Source organism: Bubalus bubalis, chromosome 11 (genome assembly GCF_019923935.1).
Source record: "Bubalus bubalis isolate 160015118507 breed Murrah chromosome 11, NDDB_SH_1, whole genome shotgun sequence".
Taxonomy (NCBI): domain Eukaryota; kingdom Metazoa; phylum Chordata; class Mammalia; order Artiodactyla; family Bovidae; genus Bubalus; species Bubalus bubalis.
Window position 1 is genome coordinate 72,964,834 of NC_059167.1, and position 26,142 is coordinate 72,990,975.

At 39.0% G+C, this 26,142-nt stretch overlaps 1 protein-coding gene across 1 annotated transcript in view; it reads left to right on the plus strand.

Moving 5' to 3' along the window:
• AQR (aquarius intron-binding spliceosomal factor) overlaps positions 1–11,231 on the plus strand; it is an 86,176-nt gene extending 74,945 nt beyond the window's left edge. Inside the window, exons 33-35 of the mRNA XM_006057191.4 lie at positions 1,126–1,300; positions 1,979–2,092; positions 7,454–11,231. Of these exons, the coding sequence (XP_006057253.1) occupies positions 1,126–1,300; positions 1,979–2,092; positions 7,454–7,765 (601 nt within the window). The 3' untranslated portion in view covers positions 7,766–11,231. The remainder of the gene's footprint in view (positions 1–1,125; positions 1,301–1,978; positions 2,093–7,453) is intronic.
• Positions 11,232–26,142: the final 14,911 nt, after the last annotated feature.

Genomic DNA, 26,142 nt, shown 5'->3' on the forward strand with positions numbered 1-26,142 from the left:
CTTATCAACCCTAAACTCCCAGTCTGTCCCTCCCCACCACCCTTTTCCCCAGGTAACCATGAGTTCATAATCTGTTTCTGTTTCTGTTTTGTAAATAAGTTCATTTGATTCAGGTAAATTCAGTAAAATTTTAAGAACATATTCTTTCTAAAAGATAAAGGAAACTGCCATCATTCATCATTTGGCCAGCTACCTGTGTAGCTGAAGCATGCATTTTGGCATTTTTATCACTGTTTATGTGAACACCGAGACCTATTATAAGCCAGAGATTGGGCGTAGGTACTAGAGTAAATGCATGAATAAGACACAATATTATTATATCATATCATCATATTGTATTTATGTTTGTATTGTAATTATTATTATAAATAAGTATAAAGCAGTGTGATTAGAGTTATCCAAGGAGTAAAATTTGACCTATTAACCTGACAGAGCATGGGAATTTGGTGGTGAAGGAGAGGAAGGGCTGGTTTGGATTGACTTAATGGTAGTGACACAGTAAATTGGTAACTAACAACTGAACTATTATTGCTACTTAAACCTTTATTTAACTTATTTTATATTGGAGTATAGTCAATTAACAGTGTTATGGTAGTTTCAGGTGGACAGCAAAGGAATTCAGCCATCCATATACATGTATCCATTCTTCCCCAAACTCCCCTCCCTTCCAGGCTGCCACATAACTTTGTATTTAAACCTTTTAAATCAGTGTATTGGTTATTTTGTGATTTCCCCCTACTCTCTCCACTCAGAAACACTTAGAAGTTGGTAATAAAGCATTACCTTCTTACTTGGTTAACTAGTTACATAGCACCCATTAACTTAATGTTTATCCTGTAAGTTTTTAAGAAACCTAACCTAACTCTTTATTTGGAGAAGGAAATGGCAACCCACTCCAGTACTCTTGCCTGGAGAATCCCAGGGACGGGGGAGCCTGGTGGGCTGCCATCTATAGGGTCACACAGAGTCGAACACGACTGAAGTGACTTAGCAGCAGTAGCAGCAGCAACTCTTTATTGCCACAGCTTAACAGTAGTATTTAGTAGAATGTTTACAAAATAAAAGGCTACATAAATATATTTTTAATTGTGATATATTTTAATTAATTTTGTTTGTTTCTCAAAGGGATGTCCGTCGCTTAGTGGTTGCCATGTCTAGAGCCAGACTTGGACTCTATATCTTCGCCAGAGTATCCCTCTTCCAAAACTGTTTTGAACTAACTCCAGCTTTCAGCCAGCTCACAGCCCGCCCACTTCATTTGCATATAATTCCAACAGAACCTTTCCCAACCAGTAGAAAGGTAAGACTTCTTTCTTCATTGTGTGGGGCAGCATTTTTTTAGGTGACTGCGTTGTTTGAGAGCACCACATAGATCGTGTGATCACTGGTTTAGAGTGCTCCTTACACTAAGGAACTGAATTAGATCTTCTATGTAAAAATAATACCAGCTATCATAGTAAGGAAATCCTTACTGGATTCTAACACTTACAGCTTAATGTCCTCCTACTGTTCTTATGTCCTCCAAACCCTAACAGTGTTCGTACTTAAGTTGGAGACATGAACTTCTATTGAAGTGTTATCTTTCAGTGTTTTTCACTATATACTTAACTTTCTTTTTCTGTTTTTTAAAATTTATTACTGAAGTGTAGTTGATTTACAATGTTGTGCTAGTTTCTGGTGTACAGCAAAGTGATTGAGTTATACATATATATACATTCTTCTTCATACTTTTTTCCATTGTGCTTTATCATGGGATATTAAATATAGTCCCCTGTACTATACAGTATATTGTTTATCCATTCAATATATAATAGTTTGCATCTGCTAATCCCAAACTCCCAGTCCATACCTCCCTCACCCACTCCCTTGGCAACCACAAGTGTGTCTGTCTGTTCTTTCGTAGATACGTTCATATGTGTCGTATTTTAGATTCCACATATAAGTGATTGTACTTAACTTTCTTTTTGCCTTCTTCTAGAATGGAGAAAGACCATCCCATGAAGTACAGATAATAAAGAATATGCCCCAGATGGCAAACTTTGTATACAATATGTATATGCATTTGATACAGACCACACATCATTATCATCAGGTAAGTTTTCTCGGAATTGACTTATTATTGTTCTTGCTATAGAATCTTCTCTGTTGGCAAATAAATCTAAAGTACTTGATTATTCCTTGTGAGACACCAGCTAAACCAAAGCAGATTGCTATTCATATAACATGTATATTTTAAAAACATCTTTTGTAGATACGATCTGGCATATAATAAATTCCACATATCTAAAGTATACAATGTGATATGTTCTGGTATTTGTATGTACCCATGAAAAGCAAAGGAGAAAAGGAAAGATATAAACATCTGAATGCAGAGTTCCAAAGAATAGCAAGAAGAGATAAGAAAGCCTTCTTCAGCGATCAATGCAAAGAAATAGAGGAAAACAACAGAATGGGAAAGACTAGGGATCTCTTCAAGAAAATCAGAGATACCAAAGGAACATTTCATGCAAAGATGGGCTCAATAAAAGACAGAAATGGTATGGACCTAACAGAAGCAGAAGATATTGAAAAGAGATAGCAAGAATACACAGAAGAACTGTACAAAAAAGATCTTCACGACCCAGATAATCACGATGGTGTGATCACTGACCTAGAGCCAGACATCCTGGAATGTGAAGTCAAGTGGGCCTTAGAAAGCATCACTATGAACAAAGCTAGTGGAGGTGATGGAATTCCAGTTGAGCTATTCCAAATCCTGAAAGATAATGCTGTGAAAGTGCTGCACTCAATATACCAGCAAATTTGGAAAACTCAGCAGTGGCCACAGGACTGGAAAAGGTCAGTTTTCATTCCAATCCCAAAGAAAGGCAATGCCAAAGAATGCTCAAACTGCTGCACAATTGCACTCATCTCACACGCTAGTAAAGTAATACTCAAGCACTCATCTCACACGCTAGTAAAGTAATACTCAAAATTCTCCAAGCCAGGCTTCAGCAATATGTGAACCATGAACTTCCTGATGTTCAAGCTGGTTTTAGAAAAGGCAGAGGAACCAGAGATCAAATTGCCAACATCCGCTGGATCATGGAAAAAGCAAGAGAGTTCCAGAAAAGCGTCTATTTCTGCTTTATTGATTATGCCAAAGCCTTTGACTGTGTGGATCACAATAAACTGTGGAAAATTCTGAAAGAGATGGGAATACCAGACCACCTGATTTGCCTCTTGAGAAATTTGTATGCAGGTCAGGAAGCAACAGTTAGAACTGGACATGGAACAACAGACTGGTTCCAAATAGGAAAAGGAGTTCATCAAGGCTGTATATTGTCACCCTGCTTATTTAACTTATATGCAGAGTACATCATGAGGAACGCTGGACTAGAGGAAACACAAGCAGGAATCAAGATTGCCGGGAGAATTATCAATAACCTCAGATATGCAGATGACACCACCCTGATGGCAGAAAGTGAAGAGGAACTCAAAAGCCTCTTGATGAAAGTTAAAGTGGAGAGTGAAAAAGTTGGCTTAAAGCTCAACATTCAGAAAACGAAGATCATGGCATCCGGTCCTATCACTTCATGGGAATTAGATGGGGAAACAGTGGAAACAGTGTCAGACTTTATTTTTCTGGGCTCCAAAATCACTACAGATGGTGACTGCAGCCATGAAATTAAAAGACGCTTCCTCCTTGGAAGGAAAGTTATGACCAACCTAGATAGCATATTCAAAAGCAGAGACATTCCTTTGCCAACGAAGGTCCGTCTAGTCAAGGCTGTGGTTTTTCCTGTGGTCATGTATGGATGTGAGAGTTGGACTGTGAAGAAGGCTGCGCACCGAAGAATTGATGCTTTTGAACTGTGGTGTTGGAGAAGACTCTTGAGAGTCCCTTGGACTGCAAGGAGATCCAACCAGTCCATTCTGAAGGAGATCAGCCCTGAGATTTCTTTGGAAGGAATGATGCTAAAGCTGAAACTGCAGTACTTTGGCCACCTCATGCGAAGAGTTGACTCATTGGAAAAGACTCTGCTGCTGGGAGGGATTGGGGGCAAGAGGAGAAGGGGACGACAGAGGATGAGATGGCTGGATGGCATCACTGACTCGATGGACGTGAGTCTGAATGAACTCCGGGAGTTGGTGATGGACAGGGAGGCCTGGCGTGCTGTGATTCATGGGGTCGCAAAGAGTCAGACACGACTGAGCCACTGATCTGATCTGATCTGATGACTATAATTGAGATTATGAACAGATACATTATCCTCCCCCCAAAGTTTTCCATGTACACCTGGATAATCCCTCTCATCCCTCACCAGTTCCTATTCCACCTTCTCCAGGAAACTGAGGATCTACTTTCTGTCACAATAATTAGTCACCATATTTTAGATGTTTATGTAAATAGACTCAAACAACATGTACTCTTTTTCCCCTACCTGTTATTGCTCAGCATTATTTTAATATTCATTTGTACTTCAGAATGTATCAGTAGTCCTTTTCCTTTTATTGTTGAATAAGTAATCCATTATACAGATGTGCTAAGTTTACCCATTCATCATTGATGGACATTTGGGTTTGCCTCCAACATTGGCTCTTACAAATAAAACTACTATGAACATTCTCCTACAAGACTTGTACCTTCTCTTTGGTAAATTTCTAGGAGTGGAATGGTTGGGTAGTATGGGAAGTATGTATTCAACTGTTTTTAAGAAACTGCCCACCTGTCTTACAAAGTTGTCGTTGGTCAGTTGCTAAGTCGTATCCGTTTCTGCAGCACTGTGGACTGCAGCTCGCCAGGCTTCCCTGTCCTTCACTGTCTTCTGGAGTTTGCTCAAACTCACGTCCGTTGAGTCAGTGATGCCATGCAACCATCTCATCCTCTGTCACCCTATTCTCCTCATGCCCTCAGTCTTCCCCAGCATCAAGGTCTTTTCCAATGAGTGGCTCTTCACATCAGGTGGCCAAAGTATTAGAACTTCGGCATCAGAACTTCCAGTGAACATTCATGGTTGATTTCCTTTAGGATTGACTGGTTTGATCTCCTTGCTATCCAAGGGACCTCTCAAGAATCTTCTGTAGCACCACAGTTCAATTCTTTGGCACTCAACCTTCTTTATGGTCCAACTCTCACATCCGTACATGACTACTGGAAAAACCATAGCTTTGACTATAGTCTTACAAAATTGTACTGTTTTATATTCGCACCAGCAATGTGTGAGTGCTCACACATACTTATGCTTGGTCTTTTTTATTTTAGCATTCCAGTAGGTATGTAGTGGTCTCATTGTGGTTTTAATTGGTATTTCTCTAATAACTATTGATGAACATCTTTTCATGTGGTGATTTGCCTTCTGTAATATCTTCTGTGAGGATGTGTCTATTTAGATCTCTTACTCTTTTGGGTTGTTTTATTATTAATGAGTTTTGAGAGTTTTAAATTTTAATCTGACTACAAGTTCCTCATCAGATGTGTGATTTTACAAATATTTCCTAGTCTGTGACTTTTTTTTTTTTTAGGTGTCTTTCAAGTCCCAGTGTATCAAGTTGTTTCTTTGTGATTCATGCTTTTTATGTCCTAAAAGCTTTTAGCATTACCCAAAGTTATGGTTTTATTCCAGTGTTTCATTCTAGAAGTTTTATTGTTTTTTTGTTATATTTATAAGTATGATACATTGTGAGTTAATTTATTTGGTGCAAGGGTTGAATTTTGCTCATTTGCATGTGAATATCCAGTTATTTCAACACCATTTCCTGAGGAGGCTGTTTTTTCCCTCTGTTGACCTGTCTTTTTTTTTTTTTGAGATTAAAAAAGCAATTTTTCAAATTGAGATCTATTTGACACATAATTTTATGTTAGTTTCAGGTGTATAAAATAATGATTTGATATTTCTGTACATTAGTACTCTTGCCTGGAAAATCCCATGGATGGAGGAGTCTGGTAGGCTACAGTCCATGGGGTCGCTAAGAGTCAGACACGACTGAGCGACTTCACTTCCACTTTTCACTTTCATGCATTGGAGAAGGAAATGGCAACCCACTCCAGTGTTCTTGCCTGGAGAATCCCAGGGGCAGCAGAGCCTGGTGGGCTGCCATCTATGGGGTCGCACAGAGTCGGACACGACTGAAGCGACTTAGCAGCAGCAGCAGCATACATTGCAAAACAATCACCACAATAAATCTAGTTAATATCCTTCACCACACAAAGTTACACATTTTTATTTCTAATGTTGAGAACTTTTAAGATGTTACCTTCTGGTCTTAGTAAAAAAAATCCATTGACTGTGTATGTGAGAGTCTTATTTTTGGGCTTTCTGTCTTGCTCTGTTTTCTTTGTGTCTTTCTTTTTGCCATTACACTATCTTTCTTAGAGTTTCTTTATAGTAAATATTGAAATTAGATAATGTGAGTCCTGGAAATTCCCTTGGTAGTCCGGTGGTTAGGAAGGACCCCACGCTTTCACTGCCAACGGCACAGGTTCAATCGCTGGTCAGGGAACTAAGATATTGCACGCCACACATTACGGCCAAATGATAATAATAATAATGTGACTCCTTCATTTTTGTTGTTCTTTTTCAAAATGTTTTTGCCTATTCTAGTTCCTTTGCTTTTCTCTTTACATTTTAGAATCAGCCTATCTCTTTCAATCCCTAGAAAAAAGCATGCTGAGGTTTTGATTAGGATTTTTGAGTGTTATTGCTTAGGATCAATTTGGGAGAAATTAACATAACAATAGTTAGTCTTCCTTTCCATGAGTATGATATCCCTCTCTACTATATTTAGGTCTTTGAATTCTCTCATCAGTGTTTGGCAGCTTTCAGCCTACAGCCTTCATACATATGTTGTTAGAACTATCGCTAAGTATTTCACATTTTGTGCTGCCATTGTGAATACTGCTTTAAATTTTTTTCAGTTTCAACAAGAGAAACAAAATTCCTAAGGAAAGAAGCCAAGCCTTAGCTCCAGAAAGGGAAGCCGAGTATATAGGGCTGCTCCAGTGCTCTGGTTAAGTGAGACAGAAGCCCTGTGCCTGCTGCTCTCTCCCTGCCTTGTCTCAAGGCTTGGTTCTTCCTCCCCCTCACAGCGCTCCTTGATTGAAGTGGGCCTTTTCTTGAGTTGGTGTGCCAGTCAGTCCTAATCAGCCACTCTTTTCCAGTGTTTATAATAAGTTCCTTCATGAAAAAATTTAATAGCTTTTGATATTGGTTTTTCTCCCCAAAGATTTAATATATATTCTCATCTTATTATCTGATATCTGTGTAAGCATATTCCATGAAATTGACAAAACCTAGGCCATTATCATCAGAGTTGTTACCTCTGCAATATAAAACAACCCTCAGTGTTTTGGAGCTTTCTAGAGTGACAGTATCTATTAGGAAGATAATGCGAGAGCCTAACTTTATAAGCCAGGTGGGTTTTTTGTTTTTTGATTCATTAATGTTTTCCCTCTTTTTTTTTTCTTCATCAGACTTTATTACAGCTACCACCTGCTATGGTAGAAGAAAGTGAGGAAGTTCAAAGTCAGGAAACAGAATTGGAAACAGAAGAAGAGGCCATGCCTGCTCAAGCTGACATTGTACCTGATGAAGCAACAGATGCCAGCTCCAGTCAGGAAACCTCAGCCTCTGAGACTGAAACCACCTCCAACCAGACAGGAGCCAGCTCCAGTCCAGAGGCTATCCCTGCTGAGTCTGAGATCACTGGGACAGGACCAGTAACTGTACCAGCGGAGAATAACACCCCTCATGATGTCACATCCACTCCCGGAGAAACCGAGTAGCCAAGCTGTAGCCCTTCTTAGAGAGGACATTTCATTAACAAAGTCATAGGTAAAGTTACTTCTTGTATTTTATATATGCTTCTGCCATTATAATGGCACTAATTAATATTCAGTCCTTATTTTTGTTAGCTGATTGTCAGTGTTTGTCTTCTCGGATATATTAAAAAAGAATATATGTGTGTGAACAACTCCAATTTTATTTGTTCAATCAGAAGAATAAATAACCATTCCTTTGCTCTTTTGATCATTAACTATGTCTGTAATCATACCGACATTAGAAGAATTTTGTATGGAATAATAGTTCACATTTTTAGTGAACTTCTCTAAAAAAAAGGATAAAATGTACTGGAATTAACCATAAATGACCTTAAGCAAGTGTACAAATTGGGGAGGAAATCATTTCTTCTATCATAGTGTGAAATGATCAGATCATGTGTCTTTCTGTCCTTCATTTCTTTGCTGTCTTCCTTGATGGAAAGGCATTAACACCACAGGATATAGGTTACTCCAGTCCATTGAAGAGGACATGCATTTCCTTCCCCCAGACCTCAGAGTGTGTTAGAGTCACCTATAATGTCTATTTATTCTTGAGGCTGCTCCAGAACTAATGAATCAGTCTTGGGGTTAGAGCCCAGGAGCCTGCATTTTTATGTTTACAGGTGCTACACCATTAACATTTGAATTGCTGACTGAATGGCATTGGATTAGTCTGGTGAAGACTGAGCCAAAATTCGTCATTCAGCTAAGCAAGAAGAATCTGGCAAATCCATCTGGGCAGGAGCAAAGGTCCAGGGTCCAGGCAGTGAAAATCAGTGAACCTAATTAACTCCTGTATTCATGATGGATTTCTCCCAACACAGAGGTTCTAAGTTTTCTGTCTTGTTTAGTTCTCTTGATAGCCAGCCAGCTACAAACAGACCTCAAGGTAAAATGTGCTTCAGATTTGGGAAAGCAACTGTACTAGGACCTTGCTACTCAAGTGTGGTTTGCAAATCAGCAGCATCAGTGTTGCGCTGAAATTTGTTAGAAATGCAAAAGTTTGGGCTGTAGGCCAGGTCTACTAAATCTCAGTCCACATTACCACAAAGTCCCTTGGTGATTCCTCTGCACTTTGTGGTTTGAGAAGCACTGTACTGAGATTACTGTGCTGTCCTCACATGAGCCAGAGGTAGAATAGTGATTCTGTGATGATAGAATTTACAGTGAGTGTGACTTATGTTTTCTTACAATGAACCTCTACTTACAAGGTCCCTGGGCATGGTGACCAGAGAAGAGATGAATATGTATATGTGGGGAGGGTGAGATTGCCCACTGGCTCTCTTCCCGCTTTCCACATCTGCTGGAGTGGCTAAGGGGCACATTTCCCCAAAGTTCTCCTCCAGTGCATCTACCTTGAGGCCTGACCATGTCCAACAGAGTTTTGAAGAATTAAGCAAGAATTGGCACAGTGCCAGTGAAATGCTTCTCTGGTCTTAACATTTCGAAGGAATGATGAATTTGTCAGGACATTAAACCCAGAAAGTCAAGTCCCTGATATTTTTGAGTAACTAGTGTTTACTTAACTTTACCAGTCTATGGTGGGTGTCATTTAGACTCTCATCTTGATGCTTCCCGCAGCATCAACAACTGTGTTAAGATTGGATGGGGAGGGGGAAATGAAGAGATAGGATAATGAGGAGAGTGAAATGCCAAGGAAACTAAACTCAGAAACCCACCTCTGTTTGTTAGCAGAGCCAGGATGGCACCAAATGGTCTGTTACATAATTTCTCTGGGTATAAGCATTTGAAAGCAGGTGTTGTGGGCCTTGCCTAGTATGAGGACTACTCTCAGAATTATTTTCATTTGTGAATATATAGTATCAGGCTACGCAAGAAGGAAAGCAGCTTTACCGTATTACTGTCTTTCCTAGAAAAGATTGATTTTTCCCTCTAGCCTTTAGAGGATATGAATCATGGTACCTGAAACCAAAATAAGCAAACTGTTGTGCTGTCTTTCCTTAAATAAATCATTTCCCTAAGACTGTATATCACTCTGTCTAACTCGGTGACTGAACTTTTTTATCGGCCACCTGATTTTTATCACTAAAAAGAAAATTTTAACTGGAAGGTAAATAATTTCTTTGCCTTCATCAAATTAAGAAAGGGATAATGAAAGTGGGACTTGAATTATTTTAAATTGTTTATTCACTAGAAAGGCCAGTGAATTGCAGTTGACTATAAAATTGTGAAATTTTCTTATTTTAAATAATGAGGAAACTGAATCAGAGGTTCTTAACCAGGGTCACAACCGTGGGAGACTGGGGTAGAATCCAGTTTATAGACTAGGGCAGTTTTTTGCTTTTTTTTTTTTTTTTTTAAAGTCAACCACACATGAGTACTTGCTTCATAAATGTAAAAATTTCCTATTTAACTTGGAGTTACTACAGACACAGGTATTCTCACCAGGTGACCATTTCAGATTAATGTTCCCATTGCTCTGCATCCTGTTTTTCGTATCTGAATATGTCATGATTTTGGAGTTTATTTTTAAAAGCAAACCAAAAAGACACATGCCAAGAGAAATAGCATGAAATGAAGCAATTCAAGTATTTAGACTTTTTCCCACAAAATGCTGAGTTAAGAAAGTTCACTACCAGCAGTTGAGAATAAATAGCTGTATTGATTTGGGCAAGTGAGTGGAAAGATCTAAATATTATCAGTTCCCTTGAAGTTAGTGTGATGATAAAAGATACTTTGCTAGATACCGAGAGAAATAGTACAGATGGACCATTTGTGCTCCTATAAAAAATGAAGTTTTTTATGATCAGAAGACAGCATGATATTATAAAACAGACTTTGGATTCATCCAGTCCTGACTTAAATTTTACTTCGTTTGCTCATCAGTATTTGGTTTGACCTTGACGAGTATTATAACCTCTCTAAGTCCCAGTTTTGTTATCTACAAAATGGAGGAAAGATCTGTTTGTTTGTTAATAGGGTAATTCTTACAAAAATATCTGCCACCTGGCTGCTCAGTAAATACCAGTACCCACTCCACCCCACCCCCACCCTCCATTTTCCTCCAAATCTTTTATTACCAAATAATTCTCTGACTCGAGCACTTAGCTATGCCCCCATTCAGGGAGCATGGAGGATGATGAAGAAGGCCAAACGTGGTGGCAGTTGACATTTGAGATCAAGGGTCAAATTTACCAATTCAGAACCTTGAAATCAGCCCATAACAACATTGAGGAAGGTCTCTGCTGAAATTAAAATATCTGGCAGATGAAGACGCTAGGTATCACTGTGCTTGGGATGCACTGATAACATCAGTTCTGTATCCTGTATCCCCCACCCCAAGATCATCTATATTATTGCACTTATCTAGCTTGAATATGCTTTTTCCTTTTCATCTTGCAGTCACTCATATAGTGTTTTAGAGATGTTTCTTCAATTAAAATAAGATTAAACAGATTGAAAAAAAAAACAACTGACCTTTTTGCACACGCCAGAAAAGCTGTCAAAAACAGGCAGTGCTTTGCTTCCTGTGAAAAATGCTTGGCAGTTAGCCTTTGTAATTATGAAGCAGTCATGTTAATAGATGTTTAAGAATGATAACAACTGGAGCTGTACTGAGCCAGTGATGGAAATGAGCATGTGAGACTGTTTTTTCTTTATCCCTTGCTACTCTTCAATGCCCAGGAAAGGCTTCTAATTCAGAAGTATCCAAAAGCTTTGGACATTCTTGTCTTCCTTCATAGAGACAAACCCCAGCTCAGCCCTCTGGAGCATGACTCAGAATGCGGCACAGTTGCTGTGCAGACTGACAGCTTTATTGCTGGCTCTGCCTTTTGGTTTCCATTTAACGTCACTGCCTACTTAAACTTTTGCACTTACATATAAAGATGGCTGATCCCAGTATTTCTCAACATATGTTACCAAAACCATTCATCTGAAAGAATACTTGGAAAAAAACACCTTCCGTGGTCAAATAAGTTTGAGGAACAACAACAAAAAAAAGTTTGAGGAACATAATTAATTATTATTCCCCATTTGTAGACTAATAGTGCATTGTTAGTTAATGAAAGGTTATTTACTGTTGGAAGAAATCAAGTTAACTTTATTTAGTCCAGCATTTCTCAAACTTATTTGACATTGGAACTCTTTCTTTCTTTTTCTTGTTCAAATTAAGACATTTCAGGGAACTGGTTCTGAGGTTTGATATTTTTACATTAGCAAATGAACTTTGATTCCCCCTTAGAAAATTAGGGGGATAAGAATATGCAAGCCCCAGATATGCTGCTTTGGCAAAAGGAATATTTTGAGCTGAAGGCAGTTGCGAAGACGCAGATACAGGAAGTTTTCTCAGTCCTTTTGCTTCTGCCCGAAAGCAGGGCATGAATTTCCCTTTGTAAAGATGTCCCCTTTCTCCTGAACTAGGAAGAAAACACCCCTTATTATAACTATACATAGAGATGATACTGAAATGAGTCTGCATAAACCTTACTAAAATAACTCACCCTTATCTTCCATTAATTTCCCCATATATTTACTTTCCCACAATTTACAACCCCTAAAAACTCAAACTCCTTCTTTTGCCTTATTTACTTTTCCATAGTTTATTATCTTTTGTTAAAATTGTATATAAGCTTAGAAGCCTAATAGTCTGAGGGGAATTTTTACTTCTTTTCTGTGCAACTCCATGGAAGTAAAGTTAAAAACATCAATTAAATTTATATGCCGTTTCTCCTATCAATTTGTCTTTTATCAACTTAATTCATAGGCCCCAGTTACAGACCTAAGAAGGCAGAGGAAAAGTTTTCTCTCCCCTACAAAAATAAGACTTTAATACCTTGTTTTTCCACAAGTAACCAGAGGCTCAAGTAACAGCAGAAGAATCTAGAGGTGAAGTGATTTGTACAAAATGTCATAGTGTAATTTGTTGAGTGTCATGTGGTATTAATAGCAACATCCTGAAAATGCAAATGAGTAAAAATTTGATCAGTGTACCATGACATTTGTTCATGTGAGCCTTCGAAGAAAAGGCCACTGAGCATTTTCTGTTTATATTTTAATTTTAGGCTCCAGGATTTCACACCAACTTTTTCTCATTTTTTTACTCTGCAGTAAAAGAACAATCTATGTATTTCCAATGTGTGTTGTTTTCTCAGTTCTCTAAATGTTTGTTTTCTTTAAAAGTTTGTTTCAAAAAGGGAGAAGATTTAACATGGGCAATGGGGGTGGACCAGAAATAATAGAAGAAAATTTAAACAAATATAAAACATGAAAAAAATTTCCTTTCAGAAAAATGTAAGAGAGAAGACCCCAAAACTTACCTTGCATCAGACATGTTGAATTCTCTCTTAGTTGATCTCCAGAGATGACTGCCCACTTCTCTCTTTCTCTCCATCTTTGATTTACATGGTACATTCACCTGAGACCACTTCTCACAATAAATCTAAGGGCAAGAACTTTAATGGTAGCTGTTTCTCCTTGGGAGATGCCTGGTTTAATATGAATAGCTATTTTGAGAAACTGATTTTATCGACCTTTTTTTAAAAGAAGTCAAGAGTTCTTGATAGAAGGTGGTCATATAAAATAGTATCTTTTTCTTCTCCAGGCATTCATTCATTTTGAGGGGAGTTTTCTTCTGGCTTTGAGTTCAGCTGTTCACAATGAATGTGGTTCTGTATGACTGTGTTTCCATCACCCCTCTGCTTCTAGCAGCGCTTCCCAGTGCTGGTTTCTTCTAACCCCAGACTTCCCCAAGAACAGTAGTGGAACAAGAATAGACGAGGTTAATTTACATTTTACTTTGCTGGTTGACTGCTTTTCACAGAAGTGAATTAAGTTATACGTAATGAACTGTTGGAAGATATCTCTGAAACTGTCTAATTCTTGAGTATTCCTCGACTGAGTCTCTCCTGTGTGACAGGCAACAATGCCATAGTTCATAGAGGAGAAGCACCGAAGCATTGGCTGGTTTGCCTTGGACACGATGGTTAGTTTAACTGGGACAAGAACCACCATCTGATAAGCAGGCAGATCCCCTACCTCACAGATGAGTAAGGCAAACCTACCAAAGAGTTCCTCTCACGGAAATTCCCTGGTGGTCCAGGGGGTAAGACTCCACATTTTCACTGCCACGGTCCCAGAGTTCGATGCCGGGTCAGGGAGCTGAGATCCCACAAGCTGTGCAGTGTGGCCAGAAAAAAAAAAAAGAATTCCTCCCAGGCTTAGAATACCAAAGAGAAGACTAGGTTGCCAGAATCAGGATAGAGAATAAGAGGTCTATAAAAAAAGATACGCTTTGATGTTTACAGTGTTTATACTTAAGGGTGAAAGCCAAATTAATATTTCTTTTGGATTGAAAAAAGTATGAGAAACATATAATGTGAAGGGACTGTAGTAAGTAATGTTTAATTGTCAAAATGCTAGTTAATTACCCTAAAGCTATTTTTTATTTTTAAGCAAAGCCAAAAGAGGTTAAATAGCAATTTTGAAAGACTGTAATAAATGATAAGGGAAAAGTTAGAATGTACCAAGACCTGCACTTTGAATTACTATTATAGGCATACCTCAGAGATACTCTGTGTGTGTTCCAGACCACTACAATAAATTGAATATTACAATAAAATGAGTCACAATTAATATTTCAGCTCTCTAGTACATATAAAAGTTGTTTACACTAAAATGTAGTCTATTAAGTATGCTAAATAGCATTATGTCTAAAAAGATGTACACACCTTCGTTTAATATTAAAAAAAAAATCTCTAACCATCATCGTAACATTTAGCGAGTCATAATCTTTTTGCAGTAATAACATGCAGGATCACAGATCACCATAATAAATATAACAATAATGAAAACAGTATGAAATATTATAACAATTACTAAAATGTAGCACAGAGACACAAAGTGAGCAAATGCTGTTGGAAAAGTGACACTAATGGACGCCAGGTTGCCACAAACCTTCAGTTTGTTAAAAAGTAGGATCCAGAAAAATGTAGTATCCTCGGTGCACTGTTCTATAGCCTTTGTCACAAATCAAATAATTGTAAATGTCTAGGTCTGTTTCTGAAATAGTTTCATTGGTCTATTTTTCTTTTCTTGTGCCAGCATTTCACTGGTTTAATTACTGCAGCTCTATATTACATCTTGACTTCTGGTTGTGTATTCTCCCTTAGCTATATTCTTCAAGATATTGGCCACTCTTTAGTTATCTGTTTTATAGATAGTATATATATTTATGTCGATTCCAGTTTCCCAGTTGAAAATCCATAAAAGAAGGGATATATATATATATGGCTGATTCACTTAGCTGTACAGCAGAAAGTAACACAACTTTGTAAAGCAATAATACACCAATAAAAAAAAATTTTTAGGCTATTGACCACTCTTAATCTCTGTATACACTTTAGAATCATCTTGTCAATTCTATAAAAAAAAAAACTTGCTTGAATTTTTATTGGGATTGCATTGATTCCATAGACCAATTTGGAGGAAAGCTGACATCTTTATCATCTAGGAATGAGTCATCTCTTTCGGTTTACTTAAGCCTTCTTTAATCTCAGTAATGCTTTGTAAGTTTTCTAGATTAAGGTTCTGGCCATCTTTTGTTAAATTTATTTATATTTGATTTTTTATACTATAAATGGTACTTTAAAACCTATGTTTTATCATTATTATTTGTCATTGTTTGTTACTGGTATATAGAAATACAGTTTATTTCTTGTGTGATATGTAACAATCTTGCTGAATTCACTTATTATAGTTTGTAGATTATTTTGAATTATCTACATATATAATCAAGTCGCCTATATAAATAATGGTAGTTTTATTTCTTCTTCAATCATTGTACTTCTTATTTCCCTTTTAATCTCTGTGCTTTATTGACCTATTGAAGACTTCCAGTACAGTGTTAAATGGAGGCAATCAAAGTGAGTATCTGTGTCTCCTCCCAGTCTTAGAAACAAAGCTTTCAGTATTTAACCATTAAGTATAGTGTTTGCCATAGGTCTTTGTAACACCCAGATTTTAAGAGTTTCCTTCTATCCCTAGTTTGCCAAGTGTTTTTCTTTTTAACATGAATAGATGTTGAAATCTCACAAATACTTTGTTGAAATCCCATAAATACTTTTTCTGTATCCATCAACATGATTATATGCTTTTTCTCCTTTATTGGATTAATGTGGTGAATTGCACTGGTTTATTTTTCTATTGATTTTTTTTTCTTCAGGTCATGGGCCAAAATTATTATTCATCAGGTGCCTAATAACTTTAGTTGAATACTAGAAATTACAAATGCTATGTGTTTTAATGTTTAGATTTTGTTGTCTTCCTGTAAATACTGTTGAAGTCTGTTTTAGCAGGCAGTTAATTGTGGGTATTAGGTTGATTTTTGTGTTTTTTGTTTTGGTTTGGTTTTGGGGGCTGGGGCACAATACATGTCCTTCAGGATCTTAGTTACCTGACTAAGGATCGAACCCTCACCCCCAGCAGTGGAAGTGTGGAGTCCTAACCACTGGTCCATCAGGAAGGTCCCTAGGTTGATCTTTTTTGTATTTGTTTTTAAACTTTGTTACGCAAGTATAGTAGGGCTTCTCTGATGGCTCAGACGGTAAAGAATCTGCCTGCAATGCAGAAGACTCGTGTATGATCCCTGGGTTGGGACGATTCCTTGGAGGAGGGCTTGGCAACCCACTCCAGTGTTCTTGCCTAGAGAATTACGAGGACAGAGGAGCCTGGCGGGTACAGTCCATTGGGTCACAAAGAGTCAGACACGACAGAGCAACACAGCAGAGCACACAAGTATAGAGTACTTTTAGCTCTGTCACTAAATTGTGACCTTTCTGTGGTCACTGCCCCAGGTGTTCAACTGAGGTGTCTGTACTCGAGCTGGTAGAAATTTAAACCTTGGTTTTTGTGTGAGCTCTGGGAAATATTTAGCTTATAGTGCCCAGATTCTTTGATTGACTTCATGGAGTTTCACCCTGTATATGTACAGATGAGTATTCAGCCAAAGACTCAAGGGAACCCCTGTTCAAACTTCTGGACTTCTTTCTACGCATAATTCTCTCCTTTCATAGACTCTGCCCCCAAAGTCCACCCAGCTCAGCCTCCTCAGGTTATAGTTCCTAAAGTCAGTGAGACTGCTGGGCTTCTACTCAGGTTCTCCTTCCATGTGCTGCTGTTTGGGAAGTTCCTTTTTGGCAAAAAGCCAAGGCAATCACAGAGCTCACTTTATTTTATTTCCTTCAGAGATCACAGATCTTTGCTGCCTGTTGTTCAATGTCTGAAAATAGTTGCTTTGTATATTTTGTCCAGTTTCCTGGTTGATTATAGTGAGATGATGAGTTACTATGAGCAGAAGCAGAGGTTCTTACATTGATTGGGTTTTCAAATATTAAAGCGACCTCATACTCCTATATTTTGGCCTCCTAATGGGAAGAACTGACTCAATGGAAAAGACCCTGATGCTGGGAAGGCAAGAGGAGAAGGGAACAAGAAAGGAACAGAGGATGAGATGGTTGGATGGCATCTCTGACTCGATGGACATGAGTTTGAGCAAGCTCTGGGAGACAGTGAAGGACAGGGAAGCCCAGCATGCTGCAGTCCATGAGAATGCAGAGTCAGACATGACTGAGCGACTAAACTGAACATATTCCTAATATTTAAAAAATAATTGCTATATCAAGAGTACTAATGCTTTTATTAGGATTCTTGCATCTGTGTTTATGTGAGGTGGTTCTATAATTATGGTGATGATGATATTAGTTTATCAGATTGAGTATCAAGATTACTTTGACCTCCTAAATTCAGTTGAATTTTCTGTTTCTTTCACTGGAAGTGATTTTGTAAAAGTGGTGTCATTTTTTATTTTTTTTTAGCATTTGGAACATTTTACCAGTGATGTCACCTAAGCCTGGAGATTTCTTTGTGAGAAGGTTTTAAATTTCAGATTAATTTATTTAATGGTATAGGACTGTTATGCTTCTTGTTGTGTGTTGGTTTTGGTTAGTTGTTTTTCTGTAGGTATTTGTCCATTTAAGTTGAATTTTCAAATTTATGTGGGCAAAAGTGATTATTATCAATTTTTAGCACAGCTCTAGCTGTATTGCACACATCCCATATGTTTCCATTAGCATCCATTTCAAGGTGTTTTCTAATTTCCATTGGGACTTTTTTAAACACATTTTTTCATATTCTTTGAAAATGTTTTGGAGCTTAATAGATACGGTATTACACAACATTGTAAATGCACTAAATACTACTTAATTGTTCCCCTTAAGATGGTTAACTTTATGTTACATGAATTTCACCTCAATTTAAAAAAAAAAAAAAAAGCACCTTTTAAGAAGTGAGTCTCTTAATTTCTAAGCATTTGGGCATCTTTCTTTTTTTTTTTTTTTGTCATTTTTTTTAAAATTTTATTTTATTTTTAAACTTTACAAAATTGTATTAGCTTTGCCAAATATCAAAATGAATCTGCCACAGGTATACATGTGTTCCCCATCCTGAACCCTCCTCCTTCCTCCCTCCCCATACCATCCCTCTGGGTCGTCCCAGTGCACTAGCCCCAAGCATCCAGTATCGTGCATTGAACCTGGACTGGCAACTCGTTTCATACCTGATATTTTACACGTTTCAATGCCATTCTCCCAAATCTTCCCACCCTCTCCCTCTCCCACAGAGTCCATAAGACTGTTCTATACATCAGTGTCTCTAGCAATCAGAATCCAACAACACATTAAAAAGATCGTACACCATGACCAAGTGGGCTTTATCCCAGGCTTGCAAGGATTCTTCAATATCTGCAAATCAATCAATGTAATACACCACATTAACAAATTGAAAAATAAAAACCATATGATTATCTCAATAGATGCAGAGAAAGCCTTTGACAAAATTCAACATCCATTTATGATCAAAACTCTCCAGAAAGCAGGAATAGAAGGAACATACCACAACATAATAAAAGCTATGTATGACAAACCCACAGCAAACATTATCCTCAATGGTGAAAAATTGAAAGCATTTCCTCTAAAGTCAGGAACAAGACAAGGATGCCCACTTTCACCATTACTATTCAACATAGTTTTGGAAGTTTTGGCCACAGCAATCAGAGCAGAAAAAGAAATAAAAGGAATCCAAATTGGAAAAGAAGAAGTAAAGCTCTCACTGTTTGCAGATGACATGATCCTCTACATAGAAAACCCTAAAGACTCCACCAGAAAATTACTAGAACTAATCAATGACTATAGTAAAGTTGCAGGATATAAAATCAACACACAGAAATCCCTTGGGCATCTTTCTTATCTTTCTGTTATTTCTGGCTTTGTTCCACCATGCTCAGAGAACATACGTTGTATGATAATAATCTCTTGAAATTGTCAGGACTTTTATGGTACATGTTTCATGTGTCCTTGAAAAGAATGTGCATTTTGTAGTAGTTAGGTACCATTAGGTCAAGTTTGTTAATTGTTTTGTTCACATCCTTATATTCTCACTTTTTTTTTTTGTCTGCTTGTTTTATCAGTAACTGAGAGGTGTGTGTTTAAAAAAAAAATCTGAGTGTGTTATAGACTTGTTTATTTCTTCTTTGAGTTCTCAAGTTTTGCTTTGTGTATTTTAAGACCCTGTTATTAAAAGCATACAAACAGAATTATCATACCTTCCTGATGGATGGATTTTTAATTATTTAGAAATGTCTCTCTTTAAATATACTTCTTGCCTTCAAGACTACCTTGTCTAACATTTATTATAGTTATACCAGCTTTCATTTGTTTGCGTTTTATATGGCATTTTTTTCCATTCTCTTACTCAAACTTTCTAGGTCCTTTATATTTAGGGTTTCCTGTTGTAAGCAATATATTGTTGGGTTTAGGATTTGATTGTACCTATTTATAAATAATAAGTGGAAGACACAAAAGTTCTGGGTGAGAAGCAAAAGACTACATCTTGCACAGAATAGCAAGCAACATGGACATGTTTGTTTGCATCAGATCCTCTTGTTCTCCAAGTCCCACAGTGGTGACCGGAGGCCCCGAAGGGTGCCTGCGTAGTCACAGGTTATGTTATAGGAGAGGAACAGTGGGGAACCCCCTACTTTTACAGTAAGCAGCAAACAAACCTGTTCGTAGTCCCAGAGGGAGACATGTCCTCATCCCTCCAAGTGTTTTTGCTGCACACTCAACCCTCTTGGGAAATGGCCTGAGTGAAGTGCAGCCTGGCATTCTTGACACACCCCCTGAGAGTGGGCTGGGATACTCTGAGCTTGTTTATTTCTCCTTATATTCTTTCAGCTGTTCCTTGATGTATTGTACCCTTCATGGATCACAGCCTTGTCATGGCAAAGGGGCTTGAGTAACTCAAATGAAGCCTTGCCATTCAGGGCCACCCAAGATGGATGGGTCACAGTGAAGAGTTCTGACAAAACGTGGTCCACTGGAAGAGGAAGCAACAACCCACTCCAGTATTATAGCCGTAAGAACCCAGGGAACAGTTTGAAAGGACAAAAAGAAATGCTTGCCCCTTGGAGGGAAAGCTTTGGGAGACAAAGGAACCTGGTGTGCTGCGGTCTGTGTGGTCACAGACACGACTTAATGACTGAACAACAGCAGTCAAAAATCTTATACCTTCTTGATCAACCCTGTTTTATCATGAGAACATGCCCCTCTTTAATAATGCTTCTTGCCCTGAAGGCTACCTTCTCATATTAATTTAATAACACCAGTTTACCTCAGGTTAGATTTTCCACTCCATATCATTTTAAAAACCATCCTTCTTCTCAATCTTTCTGTGTCTTTGATTTTTTCTTTTGTAAGCAACTGTGTAATTATTTAATTTTCTATAATTGATGGTATATTGGGGTTTATTTTAACCATTTTACTCTCCTGTGTTTTTAGTTCACTTTTTATCTTTCTTGCCTTCCTTTGGGTATATAAAGTATTTTTTATATATTAAGTATTTAATTTTTCCCATGCAATTAATTTGTTAAGAATACATTCTCTTATGGTCTGACACTGTGTGTGAAACATCCCACAGGCCTTGGATAATGCTTTCTTCCTGCAGAGAGGATTCCCCTTCTCCTCTCACAGGCCGCCCGAAGGCAGATCGCCTCCATCCAGAAGGGCCACACCTCTCCCAGACTGGTGTGCCGTCTTCGGGAAGGTCAGCTCTGACTCACTCTCATTCCTAAGATATAGCCATGTAGAAGTTCCAGCTGAGAGTCTGAGATTTTCTGGGGGACCAGTACTTTTGGGTAGGCTCTGAATTCAGTATTGGTCTCCATAGCATTATGAAATGGTCAAAAAATTCCGCTTTGCTTTTCCACCCACTTTCTATTTGGCTCTAAGCCTCTTGCCTACACACCTTAATCAGTAAATAACTTGAAGAACACTCATGTTGATGTTGGGGTCACACTTTTGCACTCCACTTCTCTGGGATCTTGATTCTGCATGTCCATTACCTGGGCAGCTTCAAACTTCAATTTTTATCTTCCCATCCCCATCACATTACTGCCGACTTCTCAGCCATTTACCCTGCACTGAGAATTGCCAAATGCCATGTCTTTTTCCATTTGGGTTGCTTTAACAAAAATACCATAAACTGTGTGGCATAAGCAACAAACATTTCTCAGTTCTTGAGTCTGAGGAGTCTAAGATGAAGCTGGCAGATTCAGGTCGGTGAGAGCCTACTTCCTGGTTTGTAAAGGACTATCTTTTCTCTGATCTCACATGTTGGAAAGAGGGTAAGAATATTCTCTGGGGTCGCCTTTAAAAGGGCAGTAATCCCATCCATGGGTTTCCCAGGTAGCTCAGTGGTCAAGAATCTGTCTGCCACTGCAGGAAACAGGTTCGATCCCTGGGTTGGGAAGTTCCCCTAGAAAAGGAAATGGCAACCCACTCCAGTCTTCTTGCCTGGAAAATCCCATGGACAGAGGAGCCTGGCGGGCTACAATCCATGGGGTCACAAGAGTCAAACATGACTAAGCAACTAAACAACAACAAAAATCCCATCCATAAAGGATCCACCCTCATAATTTAATTATTTCCCAAAGGCCACACATCCAAATAACCATCACAGTGCAAGTTAGAATTTCAACCTAAGATTTGGAGAGAATACCCATTCAGTGCATGCCCCTAGGCACAGAGCAATGTGCAGAAACTTGGAAATCACTTCAGTAAGTACCTTTCCCTCAAGTCCTGGCTACCTCACGCATTTTTTTCCCTCTATTTTTTTCTAGCTTTTTAATTGTTCTTGATGAGTGTTGGTCAGCCCATCCCATCAGAGCTGGACTGGACCACCTTTGAAAAACACTGATTAAATGCCTAAGTGTACCTATTTCATAACATCTCATTTCCCTTACTGAACTCTTAAGTCTCTGCAGAATTACCGTTAATTCTCAGCTTGATCAGACTAGGCCTCCTTCCTGAAATGACTGGTTGGCTCTTCTTTTCATTAAGCAATGTCTCAACCCCACCTGTAGGTGTAGCTTTAACCCTGTTGTTCAGTCGCTCAGTTGTGTCCAACTCTTTGCAACCCAATGGACTGTAGCATGCCAGGCTTCCCTGTCCATCACCATCTCCTGGAGCTTGCTCAAACTCATGTCCTTCAAGTCAGTGATGCCATCCAGCCATCTCATCCTCTGTCACCTGTTTCTCCTCCTGCTTCAATCTTTCCTAGGATCAGGGTCTTTTCTAATGAATCAGCTCTTCACATCAGAGTGCTAAACTATTGGAGCTTCAGCATCAGTCCTTCCAATGAATATTCAGGACAGATTTCCTTAAAGATTGACTGGTTTGATCTTCTTGTAGTCCAAGGCACTCTCAAAAGTCTTCTCCAACACCACAGTTCAAAAGCCTCAATTCTTCAGTGCTCAGCCTTCTTTATGGTTCAACTCTCACACCCATACTTGACTACTGACAAAACCATAGCTTTGACTATACTGACCTTTGTCGGCAAAGATAATGTCTGCTTTTCAATAGGCTGTCTAGGTTTGTCATAGTTTTTCTTCCAAGGAGCAAGCCTTAACCCTGACCTCTAACCAATCCTGGGACTCGCTGGGAACAGATGAAAGAAAGGCATGCATCATAGACTAGCCCCATGATCCGCAGCTTCAGGTCACCCCTGCTATCAGATGGGCTCAGAGCATGTTCATTAGACACGGGCAGTTCCAGGTTTCAGTGGGCCCAAAGTGCATACAAATTTAAGAGCCATGATTAAGAAAAAGGATTCAAAATTATGATCACAAAATAAAGTATAAGGTTTTAGAAGAGGTCATACACGAGTCTTGAAACTTAACTTTCATTAGCTTCATACTAACTCTGTGTCTGGTATGGGTTTAAATTTTTGGTCCTAACTTTCTTTCCCCACCTTTTTTAAACCCCTATTTTAGGGAGCAGCTCCTCTAGAAGTGTTTCCTTCACACAAAGTTTGGATTCTAATGCTGTACCTGGCCTAACTGTATCCCTAAAAAGGGCTGGCGGGAAAGAATGTCCTAAGGTTCTCCAGAGAGAAGGACTATGGAGTCAGGAGAAGGCAGCTCAGAATCGATGAGAGACAAAAGATGTTTACTGACTGCACTATTTGTCAAATACTGTGCTTTTACCTGCCTTCTCTCGTTTAAGCGTCTCAGTGACCGTGGGACTTAGGTATTACTTTAAAACCCCTACTGTACAGATGAGAAAATTCTAAGCCTTATTTGTCCAAAGTAATCAAATGTATAAGTGAGAGAACTAGGATTTGAACTTTGACTCCAAAGTCTGTCTTTCTCTAAACTGCTTCAAAATATAACCATTTCATTATATTTAGCTACAGAAGCCTGGCCCATAGGTGGGTTATAGTGTCTGCGATGACATTGGAAATGTCGCTTTATGATGTTGCGATCATGATGCGTCACAAATCTACTTTTCTTATTAACTGGAGGTGATAATGTTTTGCTTAGAACAGCCACAGAATTTGCTTCAGACAGGTCCTCTTTGGTTTAGTCACCATGGTTATGAATTTATTCACATCATTTTTATTTAAGCATTTTTTTTTTTTTTATTGTTGGCAGCAGACTGGAAACAACTTTATTTTTTTATGTGCTATTATCTTTAACTAAGTACAAAGACTTTTCCAATCATTTTTATTTAAGCATATTTTAGTTCCTTGTGAATCAAGTGTCAGAGAACTCTCCATTGCAATTTATTCCTAGTTTGTACCATAGTGCATTTAAAGTATCATAGGGAGGGGCTTCCCTGGTAGCTCATTGGTAAAGAATCCGCCTGCCAATGCAGGGGACATGGGTCTAATCCCTAGTCCAGGAAGATCCCACATGCCGCAAAGCAGCTAAGCCTGGGCATCACAGCTCCTGAGCCTGTGCTCCAGAGCCTGCAAGCTACAACTACTGAAGCCCGCGCACCTAGAGCCTGTGCTCTGCAACAAGAGAAGCCACCACAAGAAGAAACCCACACAGCAAGGAAGACCCAGCCCAGCCAAAAAGAAACATAAATAAAGAAAAATGTTAAAAATTATCATAGGGATACAAACTCTTGATCATTTCATTAGTTATTACAAGAAGAGTCCGTATTCCTCCAGGACCAGAAGAGAAACCAAACAGTCACTGTTTCTTCCCGGCAGGATCTGTAGTTGTACTGCTGCCTTTTGTCAGCTCTGCTTATGTAATTCCGAAGAAGAGCACTTCGCACTGTTTAACAGACTTTTTCTCAGAGAGGGCCTGGGTGTGCAGCACCCTGCCAAGTTTCCCATTAGATATAGAGAGAAGCCATTTGTATTCTGAAATTGCAAATCAGCCAGGCAATCACCACACAGAAATAGCCCCCATGAAAATAAAGCAGGGCTATATTTGAAGCCTTAATCATGTATATTTATAGACCTGAGTTTAGTTCTATTTGGAAATTTTCACATTATACAGTAACGTCGTGATTACCAACATGCTCAGAGGGTGAGGGGGATGGGACGTTTGATCCACTTATATTTTCTGAGTAATGGGGACTTAGTCACAAAGAATTTTTCTGTCCATCCTTTGCTGAATGTCTTTCAAAAATTGCTTTGGTCACCTCATAAGGCGATCAGAAAGCCACCTGTGACGTATTGGGGGCGGGAGGAGTAAGGGAGTGTGTCACTCACCAGATTTGTCATTTGACACATTAAAAATCCACCATTAGAGATTCAATTTTATGGCTTGGGACCTTGTTCCCATATTAAGACAAAAAGTGCTTGGGTTGGCTAAAGCATTGCACATATTAGTGTTTCAGGACTCAATGCGTTTATTAGGAAAGATTTCCTGAGAGAAGATTCAAAAATATGGAGGGCACCTGAGGCTGGAGGAGGGCATGGCAACCCACTCCAGTATTCTTGCCTAGAGAATCCCCACGGACTGAGGAGCCTGGCGGGCTGCAGTCCATGGGGTCGCAAAGAGTCCTACACGACTGAGTTACTAACCACAGTACAGGGCAGCACCTGAGGACCTTTGGTACCTGGAGCTAGAGAGCAGTTCACCTGTTTCCAAATGCTGCCCAGGGCCAGGCCTCTTGGCAACAGTCTGCCCCACTTCAGGGATATTCATCACCTGTCTACGTGGCTCACATTTCGTTGGCCCCTCAGACTCACATGCAAATGACTCATGAGCTTCCACACTCTCACCCCTGTTTTGTGACATCCACTCTCTCCCTGTCTCCTAGTCATCCATGATGGTGAAGAAAAGCCCCACTGAGCAAACACTGGAAGGAGGTGAGGCAGAGAGACATTTTATATCTAGAGGAAGAATATTGCAGACAGAACAGTAGTGGAAGGTCCTGACCCAGGACGTGGCTGAAGTGTTTAAGACAGATGAGGTGGTGTGTTTTGGAGCCAAGTGGACCTAAATTAGAGCTCTCCAAAGGAGCTCTGCTGCTTGCTCACTGGGTAACCCTGAATCACATGGCTTTAGTTTTCTCATCTGCGTAATTGGGGTAGAAATACCTTCCTTGAAGAGTTGTTATAAGGATCAAGTATTTTGAGATACGGGATTGAATAATATAATGCCGGACACAGCAGAAACTCTGCAAATGCTGGCTGTCATCACCATGATGATTATCTACTGGTCCATGGCCTATTAGAACTGGGATGCACCCCAGGAGGCGAACGGTGGGCAAGCGAGTGAAGCTTCATCTGTGTTTACAGCTGCTCCCCACACTTTGGGTGTCACTGTCTCCCATCCCATTCAGATGGGACTGTCCAGGTTCAGTCAAGCAACCCATTCAAGAAATTATGACACCCATTCAAGGTTTTCACAGCCAGTAAGTGGTAGAGCCAGGATCTGAACCAGGAAAACAAGCTCAGGGCTCCCACTGATTCTGCATTATGGTCAGTTGTATAATTATTTCATTATATATTACAATGTAATACTA